Source organism: Passer montanus, unplaced genomic scaffold (assembly GCF_014805655.1).
Source record: "Passer montanus isolate IOZ18808 unplaced genomic scaffold, ASM1480565v1 scaffold3, whole genome shotgun sequence".
Lineage (NCBI taxonomy): Eukaryota > Metazoa > Chordata > Aves > Passeriformes > Passeridae > Passer > Passer montanus.
In genome coordinates, this window is record NW_024367707.1 from 6,401,614 (window position 1) to 6,421,198 (window position 19,585).

The following is a 19,585-nucleotide window of genomic DNA, read 5'->3' on the forward strand; positions in this document are numbered from 1 at the left end:
GGGAACTGAACTTCCCCATGAAATCTAGGCTCAGCTTTGTCAGACAGAGAGGAGTTTCTTGCAAGATCTCTGATTTTCTACAGATAAAATAATTTTTATTCTGTGTTGTTGCTTGTTGGTGGCAAAGAGCAGAAGGAGCCCCTTGATGCTAGATGAAGACGCCATACAATGCTTTGGGCTAGCAGCTAGGAAGTCTCCATGGTTTCCAGGGGAATGTATGATAGGAAAAGTTGAAGAGGAGATACAGAGGTCTGAGAAGAATGGGTTAAAAAAATAGACTGAAGCAAGTAGAGAAAGACATGAGGAAGAGAAAAATTTTAATTGAAGGATCATGACATGTAGAAAGAGGTACAAGGTATAAAGCAGGTATGAAATAGGTATGAAATACCTTACCCATAAACTGCTGTATTTGCAAGAGTGTGTGAACAAAAATTATAAGGAAATCTCATCTTTGATGAAGAAAGATTATGGGATGAAGACTAGAAAAGCGGCATCTCCATGTCCAAAGTCTCAGATGGGTGCCAAAGGAACCTAGAGGTGATCTGAGAAGATATGACGTGTTCCATCTGCCCAAACAGTGTGTAGGCTATGGTGATACTGTATTATATTAACCTGAATAAACCAGGACCTTAAATTCTACCAATCCGCAAGTGACAATTTGTAGTTTAAATCTTCACTTAAAATTTTGTAAAACTTTTGTCTTGCACTAAACTGGAGAATTATATATGGTGAAAAAAGATGGGGAGCACTTCAACAAACCAGGCATTCACTTATTCATGGCAGCAGATGTGGCACCTCCAGGGGTGCTGAGGCAGGGGCCTGATGTCACAAGGAGGCTTCTTGCCTCTTTTGGAGAACTTGTAGTGATTGAGGAAGTTTCACCATGGCTGGAGAAGGTCAGATAGTACTCACTGTCAAGAAGGATGAGATGGGAGCACCTGGGGAATTACAGGCTGGCCCACCCAATCTAAGTCTTCAGGAAGACTATAAAGAAAATATTTCTGGAAACCATTTCCATGCAAATAAAGGACAACAGTGAGGTTAGGAGCAGTGGAGGTAGATTTGTCAAGTGTGTGAACCGTGCATGACTAATTTTTGCCTTTTGTGCTTAGTTACTCTGGAAACAAGGGAGAGCAATGGATGTTGTTCATGTCAACTTTAGCAAGGCTTTCTGTACAGTTTCTGTAGCATCCTTTCAGCCGAACTGGTGAGATGTGGTTTGGATAGGTGGATGAAAAATTAACTGGACTGTCAAGCTGTGCGAGGACCACCTGTCAGATGGTAGCTAGTGGCATTTCTTAGAGGTCAGTATTAGGGCTGATGCTGTTTAAGGCCTTACTGGCAAATGGGGAGGATTTTACAGAACACACGGCCAGAGCAGTTTGTGGGCAACATCTCATGGGAAGGAGTAGGCTGGAAGGCAGCGCTGCCCTTCAGATGGACTTGCCCGCTGGGGACATGGAATGGCAGGAGCGCGGTGAGGCCCAGCGGTGACTGGAGTCCTTCTGGGCCGCGGCGGAGCGGAGCCCTCCCTCAGCAGCGCGGGCGGGCGCGGCTGCCTGGAGCGGGCTCGGCATGGGCGGCCCTGGGCCCGGCCGGGCGCGGCGCAGCGCGGGCCAGCAGCGAGCCCTGGTGGCCAAAGGGCCCCGCTGCAAAGGCAGCCTGCGGCAGCGCCCCGGCGGGACGCGTTCCCTGCTCTGGGGAACGTGGGACACTCTCTCTGGGGAGCTGCGTTCAGTGTTGAGCTGCACGGTACAAGGAAGGCTCTGCTGCGTTGGAGTGGCTGGCTTGAAGTCCTGCAAAAAAATTGAAGGAGTCAGAACGCAAAAAACTGGTACTGAAAGCAAAGGAAGTGTTTCTTTTTCAGCTAAAAGAAAAGAAAGCTATGGGAGATGGTCATGCTGTCTTCAGCTGCCTGTCAGGTGGATGGAAAGGGGACAGAGCCAGGCTCCTCTCAGAGCCACTGTGGAAGGAGAAGTGACAAGTACTGTCTGGGGCATAAGAAATTCCTCCTTGATGAGGACATCTTCACATTGAGTCTGCTGGAACCCTGGAGGAGCAGGAGGCTGAACTAGAGACCTCCTGAGGCCCCTTCTAACTGAGTTACTTTGGGATTGGCAGGTTTGACAAGAGGTGATAGGGGATTGATACAGCATTGAAGAGAGCATCAAGGGTCATTGACCCCCATGGGTCAGGGCCAGTGATGCAAGCAACTGTAACATGAACTCAGTCCCTCCATTTCTGCTTCTTTTGAATCACTATTTAAGAGCCTCACTCCTATGCATGTTTTAAACTGATTTTTTTTTTCATTTACTAAAGGCTTTAGTTACCTTCTGGTTTGGGTTTTGTTTTGTTCCATTTCCAGTATAAGCTGGTTTGCTCTTCAGCATAAAATTTTCATTTTCTCTCTAGTTTTCACTCTCCTGGTGGGTTATAAAGTTGTGGTTGTTGCGTAATGGTCTTTTCTTAAGCTGTTTTATTCAGCCTGCAGATTTGAGTGTGAAGAGAAATGCACATTAAATTATTTAGTATGAGCTAATTTTCGTAAGGATTTCTAGTGTCAGAAGATGCATATTTTCAGGGTCTTTAGAATTAGAAGTATGTATAACACAATTGCTTCTTTACCTGTGCATACTGAGAATACAGAGAAGCTTTCGTGTAGATATTTTTTCAATGTGCTTATCTTTCTAGAGATGAATCTTACATGTTGCAAACATACATGTGTCTCCTATTTCTGTAACTGCAGTAATTAAATTATAATTAGCACCATCTCTGAGAGCTTGGCTCTTAATTTAATACAGCGTATCTTCACAGGTGGAGAGCTTCTAATTTTAACTCCAGGACATTTCTGCTTGATGCAAGAGCTTTTGATAGCCAGGATTTCAAGCAAAGAGCTAGGCAGTATTTTCCTCTTGGCTTTATCTGTAGCTGGCTGCTTACCTTCTCTGTCTTTCTAGTAAATGTTCTGTTACCTTCTGTGTTTTTCTAGTAAATGTTCCCTTGAAAAAACAGAACTCTTTCTTTCTCTCTATATTTTTGGTTACCCCACGAAATTTACCATTCTGTTACTAAAATTCAGATAATTTGGGAAATGTTACTATATAATTTTTTTTGAGGAGTGAATAGCGCTTTGTCCTGGTAAATGTGGTGTCACTGAAGTATCAGTATTTGTACAGTTCATAACACAATGAGGCTATGCATGACTACAGCTTTTACATCATGTTGGGTCTGAGACAGTTGGGACACACTAATGGTTTCTTTTGACTAGATTTAATTATGTAGAATTAGGTACTTCACTAAGGTAAATGCTGATTAATTTTTTTTTAAATCAGAAGGCAACCTGAAGTGGCAGTTTATTATTGAAGTGCAAGAAGAATTTTTATAAGATAAAACTATCACGTCATAATATTTAATTTTTGCATCCTCCTTGGCTTGTTAATGAAAAGAGCAACAAATCTGGAGGCTACTTTCTGGGGAAAGCTCTGAAGAGCTATTTCTGCCTTTCTGAAATACAAATATATGCTTAAGTTAATGTTTCTTGCCTTTTGTAAGTAATACAAAATCAGTTTTACTATATAAATATATAAATGTGTGAATAAAATTTTCATTCCAAAATAGGTGGAATTCCAAGATGTTGTGTAAAAGTGTCTTTGTTACCAGCCTCCATATATTCCAGACCACCAAATTAACAGTTTTTGACATTTTACTAACTTCTCACATTCCTAACAAGCTTCTGCAGTGGCTTCTGGAATGGCAAGGAAACTGACTTGTACACTTTTGAGTCTGTTTCACCCAAAACTCAGGACCTCAGCAGGCTGAAGGGATGGTTCCCTTTTGCTTGAGGCACTTGATATTGTCAGCTGAATGCTGTCCTACTGCAGGAAGACTCTGGGTTTGAGTCACCACGCATCCTTCAGAGAAGCTGTGGCAAGTGCTGTAAAATGCTGCCATTTTCTGATTGTTTCTTTGCTTCTCCTCTCTCCTTAAAACTGCAGAGACGTGTTTAAGTGTCTGTGCCCAGTGGGGTTTTTGGAAGAATTACTGGCACACCTGGAGCAAGCTCTCCATCATCTCCAAGAATTTTGCATTAGGCTTTGTGAGTGGCTGTTGCTGAGCCACTGGGTGGCATCACTGCATCGTTTTAGGTTCATCAGTGCTTCATTCTTCAGGAACTTCAGAAAGATGCCAGCTGCCCAAACAAGAAAAATAAGCAGGAGAGCTCACTCAGATAATATAGTAACAAAAATATTAGCTGTGCCATTCTAGCTTCTTTCTTACACTTTCTATTAAAATAATTAATTTTCTTGCTTGTATCTTTGATGTTGGTACTTCATATTTTTCCATTCATGCACAACTGGTAACACTAATTAAATCAAGTGCAGAATCCTCTTGCCCCTACACATAAACAATAACACTATTAACACTGGAAAAAATACCATGATTTTGTTACTTAATATTGCCATAATGTTTGCCTATCTCTGCCATATTACATGATATTCTACAAAAAGAAACCTTTATGTGACTTCAGATAAAAAGAGACAAAGATGCAGTTGGAAGGCTGTGCTAATCTTCTTGCTTTCTAGTGGATAGTGTTCATAACATAAATTTCAATAGTATCCACGTGTCTGTGTTTTTCAATGTATATCATCTTAGTGCTCATATGAGGTTATCATATCAACCCTGCTATTAGGGGAATTATAATACAGCAAGGATAATGTGATTTATATAAGAATACTTGGGAGATCCTTAATGCAGAGAATTGAATCTAGATATTGTGACCTAGATAATTTTGCATGTGGAGCACAAAAAAACCCAAAAATTGAAGGAAGTTTTATATTAATTTTACCTATTGTGTGTTCAATCCTGTAAATTGACATTATTTTTGAAGCTCACTCAAGGTCTGAATGTATTTCACAGGTGGAGTTTTCATTTGAGAATGATTCTGCTCTTGAAAAAAATGTATTCTACAAGATAGTTGAGTTTTCTGTCCCTTTCTTTCCTCAAATTTTCATATAATGTAAATTCCTTTGTTTTATAAGTGTGTATATGTATTTATTTATCTTGTGTCTTCCAGAACAGTTTAATTGGGATGATTATCTGAAAGAGACTGAATCAGTAGCTGCCCCTCTGCACTGTTTCAGACAGGTATGCCAGATACTATTTTACAGGGGGGTGTGTGTGTGTATTGTATGCCTGTTACAGGGTGATCCTGGAAAAACTTTCACATTTAGACTGCTTGCAGACTTCCCATTTGACTTCTTTTGATCTGTAGTTATCAGTAGCTTACAGTTTTGGCAGTTACTAGCTACGGAAGTTTTTTCATTCTTGGTTTCTGCCTCAAGCCAAATTTTGAGGGTTTCATTAAAATTGTTTCTTTGAACTCTGTTTTCCTTTAAAAAAAAGACTAGCTAATGAAAACAGATAGCCTTGTCAGTGTTCAAAAATGTTTTCTATTTTTTCAATAATCTTAGCACTACCGTGGTTTTAGTGAGAATTAAAAATTTGGCTGATTGTCAGAGGAGCCTTTGCCCCATTTTTGAAAGATTTCTTTCAATTCTGTCTAGCTATAAGACGTGTGTGTAGTAGAGTTGAGTCACCACTTTGTTCCTGGGTATCTAATATGTTTAATTTTGTCTCTTTCTGAACAAAGTGCTTTCTACTTAGGGGTAACAGATACTAAAATTAAAAAAAGAAAAATTCAAGTGGAATATATGGGAATACAAAGAAAATACTGGATTTATGATGAAGGGTGTTTAATATACTACTTTGTATTACTGTATACCTTACAAGTTTGATTCTCCCTACCTGGTGGTTTAATATGTATTTGCAGATGCAGTTTAAATCTACCATCTTGTGTAAGCTAATGACCTCCAGTTGTTCAGCCCTCTGGAGACTGAGTTGATCTCCTTAGGCATCTTTCTCTCTGTTTTCCCAGGCTGAGGTGTATCTTGTCTGTGTAAAGTTAAATAGGATTCATTTTGGTCTGTGTGCCTTCACTGTGTTAGGAAGATAGTTGCTAAGGAATTGGATTGTTCAGGTTCATAGAAGTGTAATAGGTGTGACAAGCAGTGCATGTCTAGTTTAGTGGCTTGGGCATGTTCTGAAATTGTTTTCTAGGGTCTGTTGGTGGTCTGATTGTACTGTAAATAATACTGGCCACCAGTGGGGGCCCAAATAAAAAGCACAAATTGAAGAGTCTGAGAAAGAGAAGAACCATCACTCGGTGAGTCTGAAGCAGTTGTAGGAATGGAGAATTAGGAGAGAGAAACAAAAGTGGTAGCATTTCCTTGTGCTAGATCTTGAATCTCAGCGTGCTCATTGTAGATGAGGATAAAGAGCAAAGAGCCCCTTGCACGCTGCTTTCAGTGAGAAGTGGCTAAAAACACTGATGTTCATAGCTCTGAGTGGAGCTGCAGAAATTAATCTCACAGTATGTGTTCTTCACAAGGCAGACACCTCAAAAAAACACTGGTGTCCATAGCTCTGAGTGGAGCTGCAGAAATTAATTTCACAGTGTGTGCTTTTCACAAGGCAGACACCTCAAACTCCTCCTGGGTAGAGGCAGAGGGTGGTGTGTTGTCCCTGGATCTTTCTAAGGTTAATGCCATACTCAGAGACCATAAACCACCATGACCAGAGTATGCTCCCAAGGAATATAACTACTGCAGAAAGCTGCTCAAAAGCCTTTCCATGTGCCTTTCTTGCATCTTTCTGTCCCTAGTAATGCTCATGAAGTCTGAACTGAGAAACAAATAATGCCTTGCATAGAGGTGCTTAGGTGACATGCATTGACAGAGATAAATCCAAGTGACCTAGATTGCTTAAGGAGTCTGTGAGTTGAAAAGAAGAGCTTTAATTTATGTGCACAGCAAATTTCAAAACAATTTGCTTGTGCAGATTTTCATTTTTTCTAAGAGTCAATCTTTAGGTAGAAAATGACATGCAGTGGTGATAGGTGCAGAGCTAGATCCTCTCACTACATAATGTTTGTAGATTTTAGAAACTGAAGTGCTTGTGCTTTGCCTAGGACTAATTTGAATTTTATGGGGTTACATATGAATTCTACATGTCATTATTACTCTGTGTAATGCAAAGAAATACACTGCTGTGGCCAGCCAGAAAATAAAGTTTTCTAGCTGTGGCAGCTAGAAAATTAATTTGACAATTACATCCAGAATTTGTGACCTGTGGGAATTTTAAAAGTTTAAATTTTGTAGTAAGTAAAAATTACCTGGGGAACAATAAATTAAAGCCTCTACCATTAATTAGGACACAGACAGATAATGGAAATTGATTAAAGTATTTATCTTAATTTAGAAGGTATTTTATCTGTTGCTTTGTTTTTAATAACTACTTAAAATTTCAATGCACTTCATATTCCTTTTTCTTGCCCTAAAACTTTTTCCCAAGCAGTTGAAAATTTTAAATGTAAAAGCTCAGTCCCTTGTGGTTTGAGCAGAACTTAAAGCAAAGCTGTTACTGAGTGAGTTTTTCTTTTATTTTATTTGAAGACAAACTAGCATGCAGGACTTACCTTTTTAGTAGAATGAGTTGTTGTCTTGAGTTGTTGGTATTTAAACAAGCTCACCTTTTCCACAAACAAAGAAACAAACTCCCCATTTTCTCAATTTCTGTTGCTTTTCCTGGTTGTACAAAATAACAGCTTGACAAGCAATATCCTGAAATTGAATTGCCCTTTAAATTTAATATGCTTGGGCTCCCCTTTCAGCCAGCCTGCTGTCAGAGTTCAGCACTGGCAGATGCTCACTGAATTTTACTCACCTTCTTGGCTTTTGGGCTCAGGCACCTTGAGGGCTCCTGCTGTGGATCCAGGGTGTGTTGTAAGTAGTGCACCTGCACAATAGAGAAAGCAGAGCAAGATGTATTTTAGACATTTAAATGTGGTGGAGAAAAAATATCACTAAGACTTGTTGCAGGAGCAGATTTCTCCTGTCTTTTCCTGTGTCCTCAGACAGGTAAGTGCACTTGGCTGCCTGCTGTGGGATGCCCCCCTGACCTGGTCAGGCAGGCACAAGGGGACATAGGAGTCCTGTGAGTGTGAATGCCTATGGTTTGGGGTATTCTAACATTCCTCCTATATTAGAAGTCAGACTGTGTTAGTCTGGATGGGATAGCTACTGGGTTTAAATGTCATCGGCAAGGTGGCTGTATTCAAAAACAACTTTGTACTGAAGAGTTGCAGAAAAGAGTTTCCAGGATGATAGGAAAACTCATCATCTCCTAAGAGAAATTTCAGTGCTTGACTTATTTACATTGTTTAAAACATACTGAGAAAGGGTCAGTTGTAGCTTTTGGTTTTATTTGCTAAAAAAAAAATAAAAATGATTAATTGATGGCCAAAAATTCCATCAATAAAATTTAGGCTGCAAATGAGGAGACAAGTAAAGAGAATAATAGTGAGAGGCATTCCATCCCAGTTAGTGTTAATACAAAGTTTTAAACATCATTACATGTCATTTGCCTGCAATATGACAGAAGGCAAGTAATCAGACTTCAATCCAGTCAATCTCTGCCTGTAGTGTGTTGATACATGAGTAAAAAATACCCTCTTTTGTTCAAGTTTAGCATGTGACAAAAAGTTCTTCCTAACAACCAAATTTCATTTGTCACATTTCTTTTCCCTGTGCTAATTAAATTGGCATCGTATGTATGTTTGTGATTATATTCAGTTCTCTATGAATAAGTACAGGCTACAGTTTTTGTCTTAGCACGGAAGTTTTATGCGTGTTTAGGACTGTTTTCTTTCTTAAAAATGTTAACTCTAACTCCTTTTTCTGTCTTTTTTTTTGTAATGTAAGCTTTTTTTTTGATACAGAAGGCTCCAAATTTTGTTTAGATTTCCAAAATGTTATTTCAATGAGGATATTTATTTCTTTTGAATTGGAAGCTAATAAACCTTGTGGTTGGGATTTTTTTTTTTTTGAATGTGTGTTGGTTTGTGTTTTGGTTTTTGGTTTTTTTGGGTTTTTTATGTCGAATGTGTGTGTTGGTTTGTGTTTTGGTTTTTTGGTTTTTTTGTTGTTGAATGTCATGTTTCCTAATGTCCTCGTATTCCATTCACTTCACTCTTGTGTTTATATCTTCATAAAGATTCCCTTGTTGCCCTACTTAGCATCCTTGTCTTTTTAGGAATCAATTATGCTTATGCAGTTGGTAGGTTATCCAGTCGCCTTTTCTGACTTGCTGCTAGACACTCAAAAGTTTAAAAACTTCTTCATATTTATCATTTTTATGCCGAGTTCAGAGAAAATAAAGCTGTCTATTGAACTGGCTGGTAAATTCAGCAGTATTAACAACTATAAGAAAAAGTCTTGCACCTTTTATTGCAGTCTAGAATTCCGCCTACGAACGATTTCAAAGTTGGCATGAAACTGGAAGCCCACGACCCTCGCAATGTCACCTCAGTTTGTATCGCTACCGTCATTGGGATCACTGGTGCCAGGCTGCGCTTGCGGCTCGATGGAAGTGACAACAAAAATGACTTCTGGAGGCTTGTGGATTCCTCAGACATACAGCCCATCGGGACCTGTGAAAAGAAAGGGGGCATGCTCCAGCCTCCCCTTGGTAAGTAACAAAGCTGCTGAGCAAATGTGTGGGGGGTATTGCTTTGAGAAAGTCAAATTCACCTTTTCCTCTTGGCAAATTCAATGGTAGAAATAGCTCACCAAACCATTATTTAACTGAAAAAGAGGTAAGTAAACTAATTCTGGCTACGTAAATTGTGTCTTTTTCTTATTTTTTCATTCTTCTGACATAAGAATGGCAGTTTTGTTTGTTGTTTTTTTTTCTTAATAGGCCCTGTATATTAAATCTACTTATTCTGTAAATGTTCCCTCACACACAGCCTGCCTTATGTGTGTGTATACAGTGCTTTGTTGCATGATGCCATGCATGCTCCTTTTGGGAGCACTTGGAAAGAACTGGAGAAAGCCAAATTGCACCTTTACTCTTGCTCAGTGCATCCAAGCAGCTCACCAGAGGGCACTGGCTGCTGCAGGCCTGCGAAGCTTCAGCAGGGCTGCTGAAAGCACGCCCCTGCAGGGCAGTCAGGATGTTTCCTTGGGCACCGAGCAAATTGATTGTGTTCTAGGACAGGCAGCATAAGGTGGGTTAGTGCAGAATTGCAGCATTCTGCTCTGAATTTTTACTCTGAGGTAGTAAAAGCAGCACTCCAGAGCTTTAGCAAACTGCAGGCTTAGGCTGCATGATATTCTCATTGCCTCAAATCAACATGTGTTCAGGAACGTCAGATCAGTTTCTCATGGCTGGTCTGTGAGCACAGCAAATGCTTGTGAACAAGGTGCAGCTTTCTTAGGCTTAGAAATACCATGCAGAACTTCTTTTGCCTTGTATGAGCATATGAGTGACAACATGGTGTCTCCCCAAACTGAGAAATAATGCTTGGGTTTAGATTTACTGAAGAAGTTTATTAACTAGGGAATTCTACAAAGCAATTCCTTGTTACCTGGTGAATGGTCAGAGGTAACTTTGACTAAAGTGCTAGAGGTAATAAAATGTGACATTGCCTTTCTTTGCTGTGATTAACTTGTATATTTAGGTCTGCATTATTATATTGTATTTGTCAACAGCTTAAACTTCTATGTATGGAAATATTTAAAGATTTCACAATGATCTACAAATAGTTTTGCTTTTAAAAAAGAGGAAGAATAATGACCAAAATTTACCCAAACACTCTCTCCCCTTTTGTCTTCTCATCTTCTGTTAATTTTTAGAAGATGCAAGAAATAATGGGAATAATAAACTCTAAAATAATAAAAAAAGTACTTGTATACAGAAATTGGTTGCTGCTGTTTTTCTGCCTTATGCTTGTTTGGTGCCATCAGTAATTCTTAGAGAATTCTTATTGGAGGTTTAGCAAGGATAGGTATTCTTTCTCTCAGTAGCCTCTCAAAAAGCTTCCCATCCTGCTTCGGAAGCAACTTCCAGATTTTCTGTTTGAAAGATGAAGTAAAAAATAGAATTTCACTACAGTATGAATCTTGATTTGCTTGTAGAGACACAGGCACAGGAACAGTTTAAGACACTTCACATAGATTATAAGGGCAGATTTTTGTGCTATTGTAGTCCTTCAGAAGCACAAGAAAATTAATACGACTAGGGTGCCAGTCTAGAAAAATATTGCTTATGATAGATACAGTTAGAGCACAGAAGGGCTTTTTTCCCCCTTCTTTCAATGGATATATAGAGGCTTTGGATACAATAGAAATTCCTGACATCAGGGAAAAAGTTGTTTTTTAAATTTTTTTTTTTCCAAGAAGTTTCTCTGTTTAACCTCTCTGAAGTTCTTGATATAACCTTCTAGAATGAATGAAGTGATACCAATATAAAAAATGGAAGAGTATGGAGGTTCCTTCAGCTGTACACATGTACAGTGTTTAAAAAATACGTCTTCAGGAACACAACAGTTTTTAAAATGTGTTTCTAATCCAGAGTGATGAAGGAAACAACTCTGTTTATGTATGTATGATAGGGGCAGTCATTTCGTTAAGAGGAGAAACTTTCCATGACCATCAGGAGAAGGCTTGATGCCTTCTCCTCAGATTCTGTTTCTTACTCTTATGTGGTCAGGCTGCCTGCAGTGCAGTACCTAACAGGCAGCTGTTTCCCTGCATTCAGGCATATTAGTTTACCTGCCCTCTGAACAATTGCTGATTATTCAGAAAAGAATGTGAGTGCCACTATTTTGGCCCTCCTGCCCTAGATTTTTCTAGAGATAGGCTGAATTCCAGCAATCAAACATTCTGGCATACCTAGATAAATTTTTGAAAAGCCTTTTTGGCAGTTTTACAACATCCTGTTCCTGGGTAAAGCTGGGAGCTAATTGGGTGTATAATTACCTCCTGTTAGACATTTAACCAACGAGTTTTTTTTTCCTTAGTAGTAGGGAACCTTCTGGATACCTAATGTTCCACTTCTATCATAATAACTAACTAAAATAGTCCCTCCTACCTGATTTTTACATGGCTTTAATTATGCATATTACATAAGGGTTTTGAGAAAGTAATTACTGCAGCAAAGTGTTCCTGTTCCTGCCTTTGTTTTCCATGGCTTTTCCATAGCTTTTTGTTGTTGAGAGCTTAATCTTCTGAGCAAATTACGTTGCAGATAGCATTTTCTGTTTTACCAGGACAACTTAAAAGGCCAAACGAAGTTAATTGAAACTGTTGTTTAGTTGTCACTCCTCTGTCTTGCTTGTATATATTTGCTGAGCTGTTGAGTTGGGAATGTTGTGTTTCAGTAACCACACATGTTCAGGTTTTATGAAGACTCTGGTATGAAACCAGGCCTGACAATCAGCTCAGTGTTCCCTGAATTATGACACCATTTATCATATAGGAGCTCTGCATTAATTTAGGTGTTGAATAGATGGTTCTAGCTTGAAAACTGTTTATTCTACTGAAGATAGCTTAAAACTATGAGCTCAAGAGCCATTATAGCATATAATCAAATTTTAAATGAGTGGATTATTTAACTGATGAAGAATTGCAGATATGGTCCACCTTTCTAGTTACAGATTTTTAAGACAATTCTTAAAGATCAGTTATGAGGGAACTCATGAGCTCTTGGCAGATTATGATACTATTTGCTTTGTGGAAAAAATTCCAGTTTGCTGTATTATGTCTCTTTCTCTGCAGAACTGTTCCAGACATCTAACTGCTAAAGAAGCAGAAAAAAATGTCCAGTGTGTCTGTTATCTTACTCATTACTTTAAAACATTCATTTGGAAAGCAAAGAAAGCAAAAGTATTTTTTGTTTGTTTTGTTTTATCTTTTAACTGGAAAGTGGTTGATTGTGAGGGAAGAGTATCTGGAATAAGGTTTTCAGCCAAACCTTTGTTCTGTTTGAATAAGGTAGTTAATCTAAATAAATTTGATTGTTGTTTATGATTTTTATTCACTTGTTAATGAAGAATAATGAAATAAAAAGACCATCTGGTTTATCCTTTTCAATATGATACATGATTTATTACAAATTTTTTTTTCTCAGTCTTAGGTATGCTTTGTTTTTATGGTTACTATTTCTTTTAATGAGAGAGGGAGAAAAACCAGTTGCACTGTTTTTTTGTCTGTGGTTTGGTGAAAGAATAACAAGACTCTCAAAAATAAAAAAGTGTCTTCTCAATAAATGAGCTAGAACCTGAAGAGAAAGCTAGGTGCTTGTGCCAGGGAAGTTCCACTGGACCAGAGACTGTGCTGGACAACCTAATGGTCTCCTGTACTAGGACTTGCATTTCATGAAATCCTAGAAATTAATCTGTAATACCTGACATTATGATGAGTGATTTTGCAGGCAAGTCACTCAGAATGGAAAGGAATTGCACAGCTTTCTGCAGCGACAGTGACATGTTCATTTCTTCTTAGCTGCTTCTATTTTGGCCAAGTCTGAAATAGAGGGAATGAGACATTAGTGAAACAGACTTTTTCTCCTATTGTATTTTACAAACTGAAAGTAGGGCTGTTTGTTTAGTTTTTTGTTTGTCCTCAGGGTTCCAGATGAATGCATCCTCTTGGCCAATGTTTCTCTTAAGAACTCTCAATGGAGCTGAAATGGCACCTGCAGCATTCTTTAAGAAGGTAAGAAGAAAGGCTTTTCTAGTAAACAATTCCTGTCAATTGGTCCATGGTTACATTCTTTAATGAGGATGCTAAGATATTACTCTGTTGTCTGCAGCAAAGATGGGGAAGGCAAGACTATTATTTAAAATTACTTTGAACTGGATTGACGTGCTATGGAAGTAGACAGAAAGGAATCTGCTTCTAGTCCATAGAGAGGGCTGTTTCTTTTCCTGAGCTGAGACTTCAAAGAGTGGTGTGTTACTTAGAAAAATTGTGTTTGCTTCTTTTTTGTATTATGGATTTTAGATAAAATGCCTATCAAATTTCTTAACAGCACTGTAGTCATGTGAATGTGCACAGGAGTAAAAAAAGTTAATGGGGAATGAGACCCATTGGAATACAGTGGTGCTTGAAAGGGTTTTGTTAAACATTTTCATTGGGTACACACTCATCACTTAAAATGTAGTTAGAAAGTAGTTGAAAATAGCAGAAAAAGCCATTCAGTTTTTTAAACATGACTCTTGAGTAAGTTACTGTGAAATATGGAAAATTATATAAGAATAACAGTAATATTAAAATTACTTGGTTCAGTTTTTTGTTGAGGTGATAAATCCCTGTTGTCATACTGAGTGTGTTCTTTTTTGCATACCGAGGGTGATACTGAGAAGTATGTCAGCAAATCAAACAGTTGGGTTTAGGCCTGCAATCACATCACTTGGTGTTAACTTCATATAATTATAATTTTTTTAGATAAGATAATATAAATTTTCTGAGGCATGATGAGCCATGCTTCTCTGTGCTAGCCTGCAGCACATCTGAGATGGGCTTGGATAATAAGGTTCTTGAGGCTGAGGTGGTAATTTGTGTTCTCTCAGATCACAACTCCTGCTGTGGAAGTACACGTATACCAGTCACATTCACTTGATTTTTGTTTTTCTTTTGTCCACTTGGAATTGGTCTAAGGCCAAGTGAGTTAACAGAGGCCTATAAATAATGTCCAATGCTAATGAATTTTTCATGGATTAATTGAGAGGTAAAGCTTTTACCAGACAGTTATCAGTCCCCAGAAATATCCATGCTCTGCAAACCTCTTCTTTATTAGCATGTAATAATTTCATTTTAGTGTCTTGGCTGTCTTCCTGCCCAGACATAATGTATTGGTTGCAACCTATTGCTTATGTAAATACTTTTATCAGGGTCTTTCTGTCATGGAGAATTTTGCTAATTATCCCAGCTGTGTTTTGTGGGAATAGAATGAAGATTTTTGTAGTGCAGAAGAGCAAAGGCAAATTTGAAACACGACTAAGTTTCCTTGAATGTGTTTCTAGAACTTCCTGAGAGTAGTGACTGTGAGTAGTAAGAACATTGAGGAAAAAAAAGGGCTGTTACTTAGTTTTGCTTTTTTTTTCAGGAGGTCATAGAAATACAAATATTCTACCATGCTTATTTTTGTAGGAACCACCAAAACCTGTGCCAAACTGCTTTAAAGTTGGAATGAAACTTGAAGCTATAGATAGAAAGAACCCATACCTGATTTGCCCAGCAACCATTGGAGATGTTAAAGGAGATGAAGTTTTTGTTACGTTTGATGGTTGGAGAGGAGCATTTGACTATTGGTGCAGATGTGATTCTCGAGATATTTTCCCAGTCGGATGGTGTAGCTTGACAGGAGATGCATTACAACCACCAGGGAACAATGGTAAGATGACTAATAATATTGCTTAATTGTTTTTCTCCTCAATTACAGCAGAATTTTAAAAACCAGCTGGCTGTATGCAGATAAGACTGAAGATTTGATTTGTGAGTAGCAGACGAGGATGAAATGTTGTTGGTTTTCTTTATGTAGCTTAAAGGTAATAGAAATTGCTGGGAAACAATTTTAGCTTGCTCATAGTATCTCTGGGAACATGATTTATTTAATAGTGTTAGCAGGACTTCTGATGACCTCTAATTTTTGTGTGCTTGTAAAGAATCTTGAACGAGATTTGCTGTTTGTATTATTGATAGAAACATGCTCCTGTTTAGTGATACTGATATATTGGCTGCTGTAGCACTTTTTGTTATGCTAACTGCTAAGTAAAGTAGTCTTTGCTGCTGTGATGATTGTAGGTCTAAACTATATATTTAATATTTCTTCTTTCATACTCACAAAATTCTGTCTTGCAGCTGCCTATTCCAAAAGCTGTGTCATCCTCTTGCCTTTAGGGATGTTTGTTGATCAGGTGATAGTGTCTCTTTAACTAATGGCTGCTTTATAATGAATAACTCTCTACCTTAGAAAGAAGGGAAATAGCATGAAGAGGGATATCCCTCAGTGTAATCCCTTTGCTCCTCTGGAACTGCTTGTCAGGTTTCTGTAGTGTAAGGCTTTTCTGTCAAACTGTTTGAGCTTTTCTATCCTCATCCCATTAAAAAATGTCAGGAAGGGAGGTTTTGAAGGAGGGGAATAATATTTTAATTAATTTCTTTATTAACCAGTATGATTTGTTCTCAGTGAGAATTTTCATAGCTGGTGTTAGGTGAGTAAGGGACAAATAGATTGGTGTCACAGAACACTCAGTTGGAAATAGGAAAGGAACAGAAGCAAGAGGGCAAGAAATCAGTAATGTTTCCTGGCCTTTCCATCCCCATTATTTTTTCAGTCTTTTGCTAGCAGATCAAGAACTGTATAGTTCTTGGAAGTAGGAAAATGTAACTTGAGGGTTGCTAAGGGTACCTCTGCATCCTTGTTCTCACCTGCCTGTGTGAAGTTGCTGCCAGGGGTCATAGTACCTGGAATCGTGTTTAGCCCATTCTGGCAGATTTCAGCAAAGGAGTAACTGTGTGTAGCTGTACTGTCCAAAATTATCTGCAGTGAGAGGAAAGGGGAAAGTCAGCTGAGGATGATGGACATTGGATCAGAAGTCATCTAATAGGGACCACACTGACCTTAGTCTTAATGTTTCTGTGCTCCTAATCTCTAAAGTGTCTTTCTCAGCTTCTTCAGAAGGTTGACCTTGTCTTGAGAGATCATGAATGAGATGTGTTATTACATTTAAGCTAACTGTTTCTTTACTGTGGGGGTGACACTGGAACAGATTGCCCAGAGAAGTTGCAGAGTCTCCCTCACAGGAGGTATTCCAGAGCTGTCTGGACACAATCCTGTGCCATGTGCTCTGACCTTGCTTGAGCAGGGAGATTGGACCAGATGATCCACTGTGGTCCCTTCCAACCTGACCCATTCTGTGATACACAAGAGGGGCTGTGTAAATAAGTTGCATAGAATTTTTAAAACATGGTTTTGTGACAGTTTAGATTACTGAGTCCAATTTCATCTTCTGGAAAGAATATTATTAAATTGTTTAGTCTACTCCAATTTCACTGCTGGAAAGCCAGCGATATTTTGAGGTAAGACATCCAGAATTTTTTCCTGCCTGACTCTAGTGCTTGATAGAGCTCAAGGTTATTTGACAATGAGTAAAGCTGGTTATGTAATCCAGTTCTTCAAGAAATAAACCAAACAAAATTCAGACTTGAAATACGTATCCGGTTAGGATACTGTTGCTTTGAAATGAGAAACAAAAACACTCCAGGCATTAATAAAATCTGAAGCAAGGTTCTTACAGACTTATAATTATAATTGAGAATTTTGGACATGTAATAGAAACTGAGTGCAGAGAGGTGCAGGCTGGAGTGATTTTTATTTTTGTTTCCAAAAGTGAGGCCAAAGTTAACTGCAGTTTTATTGAAATTGTGTATTCATTTTTTCCGAATTCTGAGCATAAATAATTTGTTATTTCTATTTTGCTTTGTGTTGTTATTTTTATTTTTTTAAATGTTTTCTGTTTGTATGTGTTATACACACGTGTTGAATTTGCATATCTGGATGAAATATTTTTTGCTCTCAGGTTAGGTTTCTCACTGCTATTTGATCGCTGTTAAGGAGTTGCAATGACAATCCTTTATTAAGATTTAAATAATAGCTTCAAGAAGAGTATAATCAAGTCATTTGAATTCAGAAATATCATGATGTTGTCAGGATTCTTCATTACATCACACTAACATTGACTGCTCCTGTTAAGGGAGAAAATATTACAGGTACTGCATTGTAGGAATTTCCTTGGAGTATTGAAGTGTTATTCTGCTCTGGACCTTTTTCCTGCTGGTTACCTCAGTATTTGTGGCTTGAATTTCTGCAATAGAAAATGAAAATAATTGACTTAAGAGTGGCTTGAATTCCAGAGTGAATATGAAAAGTGTTCTTGATTTTTGTAAAGCTGAAAGGTATTTAAATGTGTTAAATCACTACTTAGAGGGCTGAAAAAAAAAAACAACTTGATATTTTAGTGAACATACAAAGCCAATATCCTGCAATCTAAGAATGAAAGTGATAAACGATGCTTTATATTTCATTCATAGCTAGGACAACAATTTCCTGCCATGAGATGTATTTTGGGGTCTAATTTAACCTTTTGAAAGAGAGATTAAATGCAGTAAGGGAGACACTATGCAAATCAGGGAAGAGTGTGTTTCAGTCTTAGCCTTTTAGGATGCCCAGACAGAATGCAGGACCTCTGCCATGGGAGATGTTTAAGAACAGGCTTCTAGGATGTTAGTTATTCAGACCAGATTGTGTTATTTTTACTCTTTAAAACTGTATCTTCTGTACCTCTCATTGGTGTTAGACAGCTCATGAACCAAGATAAAAGATAATACAGAGGTGTTAGGTGAAAAGTTGTTTAGACCAACCATTAGCCTGCAGGCCCTAATATTTGTGTTTATGTTTTGTCTTTGGTCCTTATCAGAAAGTGTGGACCTGACTGAATGTCAGGATATGTGCACAGTGGTATGAAGTGTACCATTCAATATTTATACTGTCAGAAGCTGTGCTTAGCTAATATTGTAGTTTGTGTCATTAGAAGTATCTCCAATAGTACTAATTGGCTACGTGGGATTTGACTTCAGTGCTTGATGTTGGCTTGGCCCGCTGCCTCAAGGTTAATATTTTGAGGATGCAATAGATTGTTTTCTCTGTGTCTCTTGGTCATTTAAATGCTTTTAGAGATGACTGAAAAACACATAAACTAATGAAAGAGATTGACATGGTAATGTCTGTGCTGGACCAGTCTGAAGGATGATCTGTTCTTGAAGGCTTTCTCCAGCACTGGCTGAAAGCAGATGTCTGAAGAAAACCATAAGCACATAGGAGACAGGTTTGCACAAGTGTTCCTAGTATCTGTCCATCTGCAGCCCAGCTCCTTCCCAGCCCAGAATAATGCTTTTATGCTGATTGCCTTCTCAGGTACTCAGTATAAAACAGGAGGAACTTGATCTAACCTGTTCTGTTATATACTGGAGCCATTTGAACTTTTAGTACCTACAACATCCTTTTTAGCACCAACAACAAAAGGCGTTCTCTACTTAAGTTTAGTTTTTTGGAAAAGGGGATATTCCTTTTCCTTGCTGGTAGTTTCATTTGTTGTCCTTGGTTTCTTGAACTGAAACAAGTTCTTTTCTTATTCTCAGTACTTTTACAGGAGGATTTTGGTTTTGTTGTTCAGGGATCAGTTTTATTCCTCTGATCACCCTTGTTCTTCTGTACTGTTTCCTTTCCACTTAGAGCATTTTTGAGCCACTAGATCCAGAAGTGCACAGTATATGGAAGCTTAGTGACATAGTGGTGCCTTCTGTTATGTTTTCTGTTCCTTCCATGATTATTCATTAATTGGTATTTGGGATATTGTGTGCTTCCTTGGAGTGAGTATGAATGCAAAATAAATTCAATCTTGTTTTAACGTTACCTTCTGCATTTGCTCATTCTAAAATCTGGTCATCTCTTGGGTCCATGTAACTTATGCTTTTGATATACTTTAAGAAGGCTTTTAAAGTTTTATATCCTCTGCATGTTTTTTTTTTATTCACTCTTTTTCTAAGCCAAATGTATTGTACTCTTCTGTTTTACCACAATAGATTGTAATTTTTACTTTACTCTGTTGAATAATAGAAAT

General features: G+C 38.2%; 1 protein-coding gene across 4 annotated transcripts in view; it reads left to right on the plus strand.

The window, feature by feature from the left end:
* Positions 1–19,585, plus strand: part of SCML2 (Scm polycomb group protein like 2) — a 69,858-nt gene that overhangs the window by 21,060 nt on the left and 29,213 nt on the right. For all 4 annotated transcript variants that reach the window (XM_039714437.1, XM_039714438.1, XM_039714439.1 and 1 more), the window contains 4 exons: positions 5,075–5,145; positions 9,351–9,585; positions 13,528–13,616; positions 15,054–15,297. In XM_039714437.1, coding sequence (XP_039570371.1) covers positions 5,075–5,145; positions 9,351–9,585; positions 13,528–13,616; positions 15,054–15,297 — 639 coding nt within the window. The remainder of the gene's footprint in view (positions 1–5,074; positions 5,146–9,350; positions 9,586–13,527; positions 13,617–15,053; positions 15,298–19,585) is intronic.